The sequence below is a fragment of the Gavialis gangeticus genome, unplaced genomic scaffold (genome assembly GCF_001723915.1).
Source record: "Gavialis gangeticus isolate Ggan-Ray unplaced genomic scaffold, GavGan_comp1, whole genome shotgun sequence".
NCBI classification, from domain to species: domain Eukaryota; kingdom Metazoa; phylum Chordata; order Crocodylia; family Gavialidae; genus Gavialis; species Gavialis gangeticus.
In genome coordinates, this window is record NW_017729034.1 from 34,633,936 (window position 1) to 34,646,957 (window position 13,022).

The window sequence follows — 13,022 nt, forward strand, 5'->3', positions numbered from 1 at the left end:
CTCTCTCTCTCTCTCTCTCTCTCTCTCTCTCTCTCTGTCCCTAGAGCGCTTGTGTCCAATACACAGCTTGTGGGCCAAATCAGGGGCTCCAGGACTGTTGCGTATGCAGCGCCTACTCCAGCCAGTCTTGGACCTGCACTGCACATGGCATTTGCAGGCTCTTCATGCAGTGCAAGTTCTGGACTGGCTGGAGTAGGTGCCGTGTACGAGACAGTCCCAGGACTGCTGGGGTGGGTGCCATCTGCAGTGTTGTCTGGCCAGGGTGGCTACCACATGCATGGTGGCTGCTGCTCTAGCTGGACTGCATCACATGTAGCGCCCATTCCAGCCACTCTGGGATCTGTACTGCATGCAACATGGGTCCCAGACCAGCTGGAGTGGCCACTGAATTGGGCATGCTGGCACAGTTAGGGAGTCCCATGACCAGATCTGCCCTTCTGACTGGCTGCATGCCACTCACCCAGATGGGGTATGCTGTACTCCTCCAGTTTTCAGTGGAGAGGGTTCATAGGGAGAGTAACCAGATGATGGAATCTGGAGCAATTCTTAGGCTGCTATAAATTCACCTGGGGCTTTGGTATAACTAATCTCAGAGTTAGAGGTATAATTACCTCCCACTTTGTTATGCTGGGAAATAATGTGGTATAAAAAAGTCTGTAGTTCTTTGAAAGCCTTCCCCCCCCCCCACCTTTTGCGCATCAGCTAGTTTTATTGTTGTGAGGTTGCTCATGACTAATCATCTTCTGTTTGAGGGCTTCTTAGAATCTAATGTTTCTAGTATTGAATCTCAAAGAAAAACTATCACCAGAGTTGAGGAAAATTTTCCATAGGAATTTGCAATAAATTTAAAGTTGTTTTGGCACCTTGTTTCATGTGTTTCTAGGAACATTTGTATATAATCAGATAATTGTCAGACTCTTCTGTGATTATTTTTCTTCCTTTTTTCTTTTTCAGGAGCGCTTCACTTGATGTAGAACCTATATATACATTCAGAGCACATAAGTAAGTATTTGACAAAATCATTGTTTAATTCTGAGAAATAAAACACTGTTCAGAGTAGTTCAAGAATTGATTTCTATATATGGAATACATGGAATAACTAGCCAATTTTTTACATTTGTATATATATTTTTTTACATATACATACATACACTCTTTTTATATATTTCTATAACAATAAAAAATTGGCTACTCATTCCATGTGTTAATATAGCTTCCACATTATCTATTTTTAAATGCTTCTGTGTGCTTGTGTCTAGTCTGGCTATTCTTATTCTAGTTGGGTCTTGTTAAAGCTATAATTTTAAAGAGAAAAACTACATGCACATGGTGTAAATCTAGTTTTGCTCATTGCTGCAGCACAGGATTTGTACTTGAATTAGTTTACAGTGTGATGCTGTCCCTGTCAAACCAGACCTCTCTTGGTCTGCTATCTGGTATCATGTAAACCAGTACAGCTTGATACATGGTCAGGTTGTCATCAACTAAACCAGTGCTCCCACCTGAGCTGGGCTGCGTGACGAGGGTGTGTGGTCACCCAACAGGACTAAAAACAAGACCTGTCAAAGGTGGATGAGCTCTGTGTGAGCTAGTAGCCATCCATACCTGGAGAGATGGGCAGCACCAGGTCACTTTGCTTAAAGAATCACCAATGATGTACAGCATCTAAGGTTCCCCAATGGTTGCAGCAGCCACAGGACTGATTTAACTCGATGAAGCTGTCTGCAGAGAACTAAAATATAAAAACCATTTACATTATTTTCATGAAAGCTATCCTATATATTCAAAAATATAGTTACCCAAGCCCTTGGTCCCTATGATATTATTGTGTAAATAGTTATAATTGATAACTTGCTTCTGTGGACATTTTTCCAGTGGTCCAGTGCTCTGTGTGGTCATGAGTAATAATGGGGAGCAGTGTTATAGTGGAGGAACTGATGGTCTCATCCATGGCTGGAATACAACAAACCCAAATATCGATCCCTACGATTCTTATGGTATGTTTTTGTCTAGCAAAAACCTGAAATTTCTTATGTCAGTAGCATTGTCAATTTTTTTTTTTTTTTACATAGCAATGCTTTGTTGGAAATAAAAAGGTAAATGTTGGTTTCAGACACTAAGCAAACTGCTGCTTTAATACTCAACAAAAAGAATGAAACCTGCCTGTTTTAACAAAATGGGTTTTATCATAACATTTGTGAGCATATTTATAGTGAGAAACATACTAGGCCTGTTGTATACGTTGTATTATAACCTTCCCTATCTCTCTGACAGTTTTATGAGACTGCAATAAATTTAAAAAAAAAATGGACCCTACAGTGAGAGAGCTGTCAGCACTATCTGCAAGTTGCTGTAAATGCCCAAATCAAGAATATTTACTATCCCCTGAAATGTATATTTTTGTTGTTGTGCCTTCAGCTACTTAAGTGTGCTTTAATTTTAATCTGAACAGATGCAAGGGGCTGTTTGTGCTGCACCTATATGTAACAAAGTTTCATTGTTTCCTGATATCTGGGTGATTTTGTATTTTTAAGCAACTTTTGTAACTCTCTGATGTTATATGGGGTAGTTTGAGAGTTTTTTAATCAAAGCTCATGTTTTAACTGTTGTCTTTAATATTTCAGTTGCCCCCTTCTGAAGCATAACTGCAAATTCATTTTCCATTAGAAAATTGGAAAATTGAATATGAGATGCCCTGGTGAAGTCTGGATACTAGTATACTACAAAAAGGGAGACTCTTCCAGTGATAGGCCCAGCCAGGGCCTGTGGTGTTAATATTTTCTATGTGTACTAATGTGTAACTTAATTTGATTTCTTTTATTTTGAAACTTGTTTCCTATGACATTTTGTTCACAGATCCTTCTGTTCTAAGAGGTGCTTTTGTAGGCCACACAGATGCAGTATGGGGGTTGGTTTATAGTGGAGCGCACCAGCGTTTGCTGTCCTGTTCAGCAGATGGCACTATACGTTTATGGAAAGCTGCAGAAATTGCTCCAGCTCTTAATATATTCAATGATAATCAAGGTACAGAATAATTTCCTTTTTTAAAGCTTATGGTATCTCTGTTCAAGCTGTCCTAATTTCTCTTCTTAAATAAAAGTGTTTCTATTCTATTTTCATAGGTTTATTACTGTGAGTATTTTTCATGCAGAAAAATGTGGGTCATTCCTCAGCTAGAGCTTCCAGTTCCAATAGATTCCTACTTTTCAGGAAAAAGCATTAGTAGAATAGGGCCAAGGATAAAAAACATACTTCCAGAAGCCATTGAAATCCATAAGAATCTTGTATTTTCAGCATCTCTGAAATGCAGGCCACTCACCTAAATGCTTTAATAAAGATCTAAGTATACCCCTAAAATTGAAAACTGTAGGCTGTCATGATTTCTATATTCAGGCATGTGGAATAAAGCAGGCTATTTGCTTTAGTATGTGTCGTTTTACTGATCATGGCTTATACTAGTCTGAAAGCTTTTGTAATTGAATTACGGAAAATTTAATAACATGCAAGTTAGTAGTTTGGACTTAAATAACTACATTTTTCATTGTGTCAGGCCTGAAGGAATGGGAGAAAATAGGAGCCACTACTTAGGGGAACTTTACTCATGCTAAACAGGCCATGTACAGGCATTTATTTGTTTCTACAAGGGGAATTGCTGCTCTTCAGATGGGAACTAGGAGCATACCAGCATTCATTCAGTTTTCCCCACAGGAAATGCACCTGGTTTGGGGGAGAGGTCATTGCTCAATGAGTAATATCTTGCTGGCATGAGAGTGTTGTGCAAGCCTGTACACTTCCCCACAGCTACACTCCTTCCAGGTTAGGAGGAGTGAGTGGCAGGAGAAACACTTCCCAGGCCAGTCTGGAGAAGGCATGTGGGGAGCAGATGACTTGTGAGACCAGAAGGAGTTGGGTGGCTGGGGAATGTTCCCTGCATATCCCGCAGACTGAGAACTCCCTGATCTGGCAAACACACAGGGAGCATTGCTCTGTTGCTTCTTTTCTCCTTGAAGACCAGGCCAGTAGATGTGGAGGCAGCTGCTATTGCTTGCACATCCCACAGACAGGGGACATCTCTATCTAGGGAACTTGCAGGGATCATCGCCCTGCTGCTTCCTCTCTTCCTGGAGACTGGGAGAAGAGGAGTAACTACCGTTGTGGGTCAGGTGCTGACAAAATGAGTTGGTGCCCCTCTGAATCAATTAGTCTCTAGTGCCATCTTGTCCTGCCTTGTGCCTGACTTAACACTAGCATGGCCAGCCCCCTCTGCTCTTGCTGAGCAAACCTTTCACTGACCCCTCACAAAAAAACCACTCCAAAACCCAACACCGCACAAACAGATATAGCAAAGTTTGTTGGCTGTGTTGGCTGAGCAGAACTACAAAAAACTAATTTTTTAATGCTTATAGCCTAGCTTATATGGGTAGCTATTTTAATAGGCCTTACAGAATGGCTTATTGACACAAATAGACTAACATCTAAAGATGCTGCATTATCCAAGGCAGATGTGCATCTTTTTAGAATTGCAAGACACACTCTTCCTGATTTTACCTAGGCTACTTAATTTATACTGAACTGAAGGAAGTATGATATTCTCTTTGAAAGAACTTTTTACCTTTTTTGTCAGAGAACACAAATTAATGTAATCCAGCCTGGGTTACACTTGCAGTTGTCAGAAATCTGTCCTGTCAGCTTGACTTCCCACTTCTTTGGCAGACTTTCAGGCAAAATATGTGTTTTGGGGGAAAAAATAGTTATGGATTTCAAAACTTTTATTATTCTTTTTCATAGCAAATTTAAATTTTGAGTTTCAGAATCAACTCTGGCTTTGACATTCTGGAATCCTCTTGCGAAAAGGAATTTGTATTCTCTGTATGGTCTGATAGCTTGACTCAACTCGACAAAACGCTCGTGACCATAATCTGATTCCTTAAGTTTAACAGTTTGCAAGCCTCTAGAGAGATGTGGGTGTGCTTCCTTTCACTATACAAATGGAGGGAAAATACCCTATTTTATATTGCCTTTTTGGCTTTCCCAACTTTTTTCTTCCAAGTTCATTTAACAATATGGAGGTAGAGAACTCCAAATTGGTACACTCCAGTGATTATGTTGGAGCAAGGTTTTCTTTCTCTGTTCACAGTAATGGAGCTAGAAAGTTGGTACCCCTGAGCACTTCTTCCTGTATACTTCCGTAGCATATTCTGGGCATTTTCCATTACCTTTTCATGCTTCACTCCACACTCCTGTTTCTATCAGCAACCTCCCCTGCTTGGGCCTGGCTCCATTCTTTCACACCTTAAAATGGCTTAAAGAAGATAATTCAGCACGCATTTCTTGCTCCCAGGTTTTGAAGACCTCAACCTCAGGCATGGTGGGGGAGGTGAAATAGTCATGACAAAAAGATTGGCAAACAATTACAAGCAAGGTTTTTGTCCCGTACATAGCTTTCTATGCTAAAAACTTTCAGTACATAGGAGCAACTTGGAAAACTTAGTGTTAAAGAGGGGTTGAGGGGTGTACATATTGTGATTTGAGGGCCTTACATCTCTCACTACTCGCATATTCCCCCTTGGTGTTCATAAGGACCTCCATCTTAGTAGTATTTTTGACAACTGTCAATTTCTGAAGGTATTTTACCTGCACAGGTTGCTTTGGTACCTGCTTTATACAGGTTACTTACCTGCTCGTGTTGTTTTTGTTTTATATTATTTATCTTGTTTGGAAACCAATCCTAAAGCTCCATTCAAGAAATGATTTCCTTCCTTATTGAATGGACTTCAGACTACAGATAGATCCACCCCAGCTAAAATCCAGTTAAGCGTATTTTAGCAAAGAATGTTTTATGAGGCCATAGATCTGCCAAATAAGGTGAGTGACCAAGTTGGACAGTAGGCTTGGATTTTGGCACCTTAGTCTCTCTCAATATAATAAAAACCTGTATAAACCAATTGAATACTAATGGGGTGACCAAATTCAGATAGTGATATGATGATGATAATAAATACAGAAGCCTGCCAGGTTTCCAGTTACTTTTCAAATAACAGTGAAAAATGTGTATTTTTGGACCACATTAGGAACTTTTTTTTCATATTAATGAACATTTTTAAGCTAAATTGTAAACTATTTTTTTGCCTTTGCCATTGTATAATAATCTAGTTATAACATTATTCTTGTCTCTAGAAATGGGAATCCCTTCATCAGTGGACCTTTTAAGCAGTGACCCAAGCCTCATGGTAGCATCGTTTAACAGTGGACACACTAGCATTTTTAATATGGAGACACGACAACAAATTCTGACACTGGAATCCAGCATAGATACCAGTATGTATCCAAAAGGAATAGAAGCTTTCTCCTAAGAGGGGATGATACTGAATTTACCAAATAGGCAGAATATCTCATGTTGGGTTATAGAAGGGAAATGCACTTGTTGAATTTCAGAAACAACAATAACTTGTTTTTAATCCACTGGACTTCCTTCCTGCAGGGCTTCAGCAACAGCAGAATGAATCACTTGCCTCTCTTTGGGGAGAAGAACTGCATCTTTGGAATTTGTGATAAATAACTTTATTGGACAACATTTAGAGGATTGTAATGATAGTAAATATTTAATACAAAGGATTCAGATGAGGCAAATCCATAATAAAACCCAAATCTCAGAAGAATAGGATGGGAGTTTTTCCTCATATGTGTATTTTGTCTAGGCCCATGCTCAAGACTGGGATCAGCTCTGTCTAAACTGGTGTTTCGCTACCCAAGAGTAGATCCCAAGAATATATGAAGGAGTCACAAAGAAACTTAAATGGATCAACCAACTTTAAAAATGGATACTCCTTTAAAGGAAAAAAATGTGGGAAACCACACATTTTCCCTTGCAGGTTGGCAGAGCTCCTTTTTGCCCCAGAGCTCCCTTTTGCCCCACACACTGCGTTGCTGGGGGGAGTGGTCAGGAGTGAGGGGCAGTGGGTCAGGACTGGCCATCGATGTTTACAAGTGGGTCCTGGTACAAAAAAGGTTGAGAACCACTGGACCATTTCACGCAAGTGTTCATCTAATCTGCCCTTAAAAGCTTCTAAGGAGATGACATTCCACAACCTCTCTAGGTAGTCTATTCTGATGTTTCCTTTTCAGCAGAGCTGCAGCCAAGCCTGTAGTTTCTCAGACTACATTTGATTGCTCTGTCCTAAATGCAGGACTCTGCTCTGCTCTTCTTTGTATGTCTCCTTGCATTTCTTGTGAAATTCAGTCCTTATTGAATTTCATTCATTTAATTTTGGACCACTTCTCCAGTTTATCAACATACTTTTTGAATTGTGACCTGTTCTCCAAAGAGTCTGCATCTCCATCCATCTTACTATTATCTGCAAATTTGTGAACTGCAGTCCCATTCCCCAAATCATTAATGAAGATATCTGACAATACCAAGGCTAGGACAGAACTCTGGAATCCTACTGGACACCTACTCTCAACTTTGAGCTATTGATAACTACTTGAGCATGATGATCCAACCAGTTTTGTATCCATCTCACAGTATTTGCATCTAGACTGTATTTTCTTAGCTTGCTAATTAGTGTCCTGAGAGAAAATGTTAAAAACCTTGCAAAAAGCTTGGTTGCCTTGTTATCCTCCAGGTGCTTAGAAATAGATTCTTTAATGATGTGCTCCATAATCTTTCCAAGTATTGAGGTTACAGTGACTGATTTGTAATTTCCTGGTTCCTCCTCCCACTCCCTTTTTTTCTTCAAAAGAAAGAAAGAAAGAAAAAGTTATGTATACACTTGTCCAGGGTCTCACCTGACTTCCATGAGTTCTCAAAGAGAATAGCCTGTGGCTCTGCAAAAACATCAGCCAATTTTGTTTGCTTCTGCTGACTTAAACATCCAGCTTCTATGTATTTTCTAACTTGTTTTTTCCCTATCCTATGCTGATGATCCCCTCTCCTATTCTTGCTTCCCCCTATGTTTAGTCATCTGATAGGTGACCTTATTTGTTAAGACTGAAGTAAAAAATGCATTAAATGATATGGAGAAGAACCTTTTGTACAGCATTCATGATTAGATTGCCCTTTTCATTCAGGAAGGGGCACCCCTAGCACTTTCCTTGATTTTTGTTACTTCTAATATACTTGCAGAATGATTTCTTTTTTGGTAGTCTTTTACATTCCTTACTACCCAAATTTCATTTTGTGCCTTGCCCTTCCTGACCTCGCATGCTGGTGCTATACTCTTATTCAGTGGTGTAACTAAGCAGGAGGAGTGACTGGGGCACCAGCCTTGGTGCAAATTTAGTGGGGTGCAAAAATAGCACTTCTGCTGCTGTTTTACCAGTTGGCAGCCTAATTCATTGTCCCATTTGGCACACCACCCAGGGTGCAAAATTACCCAGTTATGCCTCTGCTTCTATTCATCCCTTGTAGTCTGGTCAAGTTTCTGCTTGTCAGTAAGATTCTTTTTTAAGTTTTAACTCACTGAAAATTCCTGTGTAGCCAGGCCAGTCCCTTGCTGCACTTCCTGTTCTTTGTATTGATAGCTTGCTTTTGCATCCTTTAAGAGCAGTTCTCTTGGACTCCTTTTCCTGTTTCACTTGACTCTCAGAGGTTCCTACCTGCTAGTTTCCCAAGTCTGTTAAAATCTGCTTTTTCTGGAATCTGGTCATCTCATTTTGCTGTGCTCCTGCCTTCCTTAGCTTACCATACTGAAATCTGTCACTTCGTGGTCACTGTCACCCACCTTGTCTTATACCTTCAGATTCTCAGTCAGTTCCTCCCTATTTGTGAGCAGCAGATTGAGACGAGCTCCCTCCCCCACTCCCCTTAGCTGACTTCTCCGTCAGTACCAAAAAGTTTTCTGACACACTCAACTAAACTTGCTAGACTGCGTGTGTGCTGCTTTGTTGCCCTCCTAGCAAACATCAGAGTAATTAAAATCCCCCATTAGCATCAGGTCCTGCAGTTTGTGTCTTAAAATATTAACTGGAAAAAAACCTTCCTCTTGTTGGGTGGTTTATAGCAGACCCCTACCATGACATCACCCTTGCTGTTCTCACCTCTTACTTCACCCATAGATTTCAACAGACTTACCTTCCATTTTATGCTGTACTTCAGAACAAGTGTATGTCTCCTATATAAAAGCAACCACTTCCTCCTTTCCTCTGCCTATCCCTCCTGAACAAGCTGTAACTGTCCATGATGGTATTCCAGTCATAGGACCCATCCTACCAAGTGTGTTCTACCAAATGGCATCATACTTCTGTGATCATACTAGGATTTCTGGTTCTTGCAATTTCCCTTCTCACAATTGTATGTGAATGTTGAAGAGGACTAGCCAGTTCCCTTGTTGCTTTTCCTCCGACGTTTAAGTCACTCCAAATCGTGCAATTTCAAATGAAATCTCTAATCTTTATTTTTACTAGTCTACTAGCCTGGGGAAAAGATACAGTTACTATATTAAAATGAGTTATGAGATTCTATATTATAATCTTATAGGCTTGTTTCACTTTTATGCAGACTTCCTGTGTTTGGTTGGGTTTATTTTTTGGATTTGTTTTGCTATACGGACATAACACTGACCATGTGGAAAGAGGCTCATCTACCTAATTAAGTATCCAGTCTCTAACAGTGATTAGTACCAGGAAGCTGTAAGAATTGTGGAGTTGGCAGATTACTTCTAGTAACTGGAGACTTGGTTTGAATACTGAAGCATAATATTTAATATATTTCCCCAAAATTTATTGTTAATAAGGGTTTTTGGTTGTAACTGTGTTGGTCTAAGGGCATAGGCAGGCAAGGTTCTTTGGGTAAATGTGATATCTTTTATTAGACCAACTGAGTAATTGGAAAAAGCTGAAAAGTTGGTCTAAAAAAAGATATCACATCTACCCAAAAAACCTTGCCTGCCTGTTGTTTATTAGAACAGTTTTGGATATTTTTCATAGGAGCATATATGCCCAGTGACCTTTATTCATCCCCTTCACTACTTTTTTGTTTTCACAGACTTACTGCATACTCTGTGAACAGTTATTTCCTTTTATTTATTTTTGAATTGGTCACTTTTTTGTTTCGTCAAATGTTTCCTTACTTCCCTATTATGAGTAGTTTGAGGAGAGAAAGAAAGAGAGCAGAAGCTCTAATCTACCCTCTTTGTCTTTTTTTACCTTTTTTCTCCTTCCTACCTATTCATATTTTCACTACATCCTCACACGCTTTGAGCTTCTCTCATTCCTGTTTCTTGATCTCCAACTGTTTCCTTTTTCACTGACACCCTCTTTTTTACCTTGTATTCTATCACTGTAATGTCCCCCTTTAGCCTTTCCCCCCCTGCTCTCTTTCCCCTCCCCTCTCTGCTTTACCTTTTCTCTTTCTAATTTCTACCTATTTACAATTTCACTGTCATCCTGCCACACTTAGCTAGTCACAGAACAGCAGAGACTCCCTATTCCTGAAGAGGGCCAACTGTGCCCAAAAGCTTGTTAAGAAGTTTTTTCCAACTACTCAGTTGGTCTGATAAAAGATACCACATCTACTCAAAGGACCTTGCTATAAAAAAACCAACAAAAAACAACCAAAAACATTTATATAACTTTGTCTCTACTACTTCACTTCTTTTTTTATTGTAAACAATCCTGGTAGCTTTAATTTGTCTGCATATGAGAATTATCCGTGTCCTCCCTCATTCATGTTGCCTTTTTCTGAATCTGCCCTAATTTGCACTGTTCTTTAAGATAGTGACCAGTGTTGCTTAGGGCATTTCACCCAAGTCAGCACCACAGTATGAAAAGTCAATATACTTAGCATTTATTTCCATAAGGATTAGAAAAAAATCTGGTTTGTAAATAGAAAGTATTGCTTTTTTTTCCATTGGAGGATTTTGTCAAAATGGTATCCAGACTGTTCTTCCTAGAGTTGTAGGAAAGTAGGGCTGGAAGGGAACTCATGAGCTCATCTAGTCTAACCCCCTACTCAGAGAGGATGATCCCTAACTAAGACAATTGCAGCCAAGCAGCTGTCTAACCTGCTCTTCAAAATTGACAAGGATGGAGATTCCACAGCTTCTCTAGGTAACAACCCACACGGTCAGAAGTTCTTTCTAATCTCCAACCTAAATTTCCGCTGCTGCAGTTTGAAGTCATTGCTCTTAGTCCTGTCCCTTACAGCCACAGAAAGTCTATCTCTGTCTCTTATTATCACGCTTCAGATATTTATTTAACCTATTGCACCCAGAGAAATCATAGTGGAGTATGGTAGAACTTCACTGTATAAACTTGATGCTTTTTTTTTTATATTAAAATTTTGATATCATGGAACAAGTCATAGGTTACATTTAGATTTGATATGTAAAACCGTGTAATTTGCACCACAATTCCAGAATTTTAGTTTACGAGAGGATGCAAAACTGGGCTTCTGACCTATTGGGTATAACTCTCTGTGCTTCACCAGAAGTAGCAAGGTTACCACTGGAGGCCTATGTAGCCTAGCAGTGCATAGTCGTGTTGCTGCCATATTTCATCTCAGTGTTGAGTGAGTTTCAGTAGACTATGAAATGTTTTAAATGTCATCTGCCTACACTTTGCTTATTGATTTGTCCTTCTTGAAACTACTTTTGACAAAGTATGTTTCCAGATATCTTCCATTTTTAATCACTTAAAACCAAAAAAACAATACACTGCCAAATAATGTTTTTTCTTGCGTCTCAGTTAATAGTATTATAAGGGGCAGGATATAGAATAGTTAATCCTAGACTTGTTTCACATATTTTAAATATTTGCCATGGTCAGAAGAGGAAGCGATACTGTTAGAAAGTCAGGGATTCCTTTTCTCCAGTGAATTTGAGCCCCGTGTGTCAAAAGATCATGAACATTTATAGTATATATGGAATAGGATAACTATATATGTTTCTAAAAACTTACTACCCATAATGTTGGTTTTGCTGAGGCCTGCATGATTTGTCTTGCGTTACCAAGGAACTGTGGTTTTACAAGCAGAAAGATGTGAAGAAAAATTCATTCAAATATTGAAAACACTTCTGGGGGTTTATTTGGGTAAAATGTGTGGCAGGAAAGTGTCTATTATGTGTGTTACAGTACAAACATTTTATTCCCTTACATTTGGGATAATCAACATAATTTACCTGGTGACTTTCCTGTTCTTAAGTTATTCCGCTATTCAAAACTGTTCCTTTAAAACTTGCATACAATAGCATATGCGTGCACTTGTTTAATTATAGAATATGTGTGTGGCCTAAATTTTCAGAAGCAATTAATGGTTTAGGGTTCTTAATGTGGGATATTGCCTTAATTTTTCAGAGGATGGATATTCAACTTTCTGAAAACAAGCATCTCCTAAGATGGTGTCTCAAGTTTTTGGCATCCAAATCTCTAGCCATTTTTGAAAATATGGGCTTCACTTATCCACATGGATAGGTCATACAATATATAAATGAACATGTGGGCAAGTATTCATGTAAGGAAGTGTATATCTAACTTGCAAAGTACTTGTCTCTCTCATCCTAAATGATTCCTAATACAAATGTAATTATGAGTTGAGAGACTGTCCCTTTATAGAAGTGGGAGATTTAACTTCTGCATAGAACTAACTAAACTTTTTAGTAGCATTTCAAAGGAATTAGTGACCTGTATATGTTTACCATGCATTTTTTTTAAATTAGCAGTTAACTCGTCCTGCCAGATAAACAGAGTCATCAGCCATCCAACTCTTCCTATCAGTATCACTGCCCATGAAGACCGGCACATCAAATTCTATGACAACAATACAGGTGTGTATCTTTCTCCAGCTACTAGCTCTGGTGGTTACATAATCCAAAGATTAAACAAAAATTCATTCTAACTGGTGCCTTTCATCTTCTCTGGAGGAGGCATCAAGGACTTAATGACTTCTGCCACAGGACTGTCTCACTTTTGGAGCCCATAGATAGGCTATCCACTTGGAACATTCAGAGGAAGCGTTAGAAAACTTTAAACTGCTGTTTTGTACCTTCTTGGTTTTAAATGGCTTGGACAATAGTGATTCCCCC

General features: G+C 39.2%; 1 protein-coding gene across 3 annotated transcripts in view; it reads left to right on the forward strand.

Moving 5' to 3' along the window:
* The window catches only part of STRN (striatin), an 89,309-nt gene that overhangs the window by 68,908 nt on the left and 7,379 nt on the right, over positions 1-13,022 (forward strand). For 2 of the 3 annotated variants that reach the window (XM_019527185.1, XM_019527187.1), the window contains 5 exons: positions 955-1,002; positions 1,876-1,997; positions 2,857-3,024; positions 6,178-6,318; positions 12,657-12,764. In XM_019527185.1, the coding sequence (XP_019382730.1) occupies positions 955-1,002; positions 1,876-1,997; positions 2,857-3,024; positions 6,178-6,318; positions 12,657-12,764 (587 nt within the window). The remainder of the gene's footprint in view (positions 1-954; positions 1,003-1,875; positions 1,998-2,856; positions 3,025-6,177; positions 6,319-12,656; positions 12,765-13,022) is intronic. The other variant, XM_019527186.1, reaches the window with a different exon arrangement.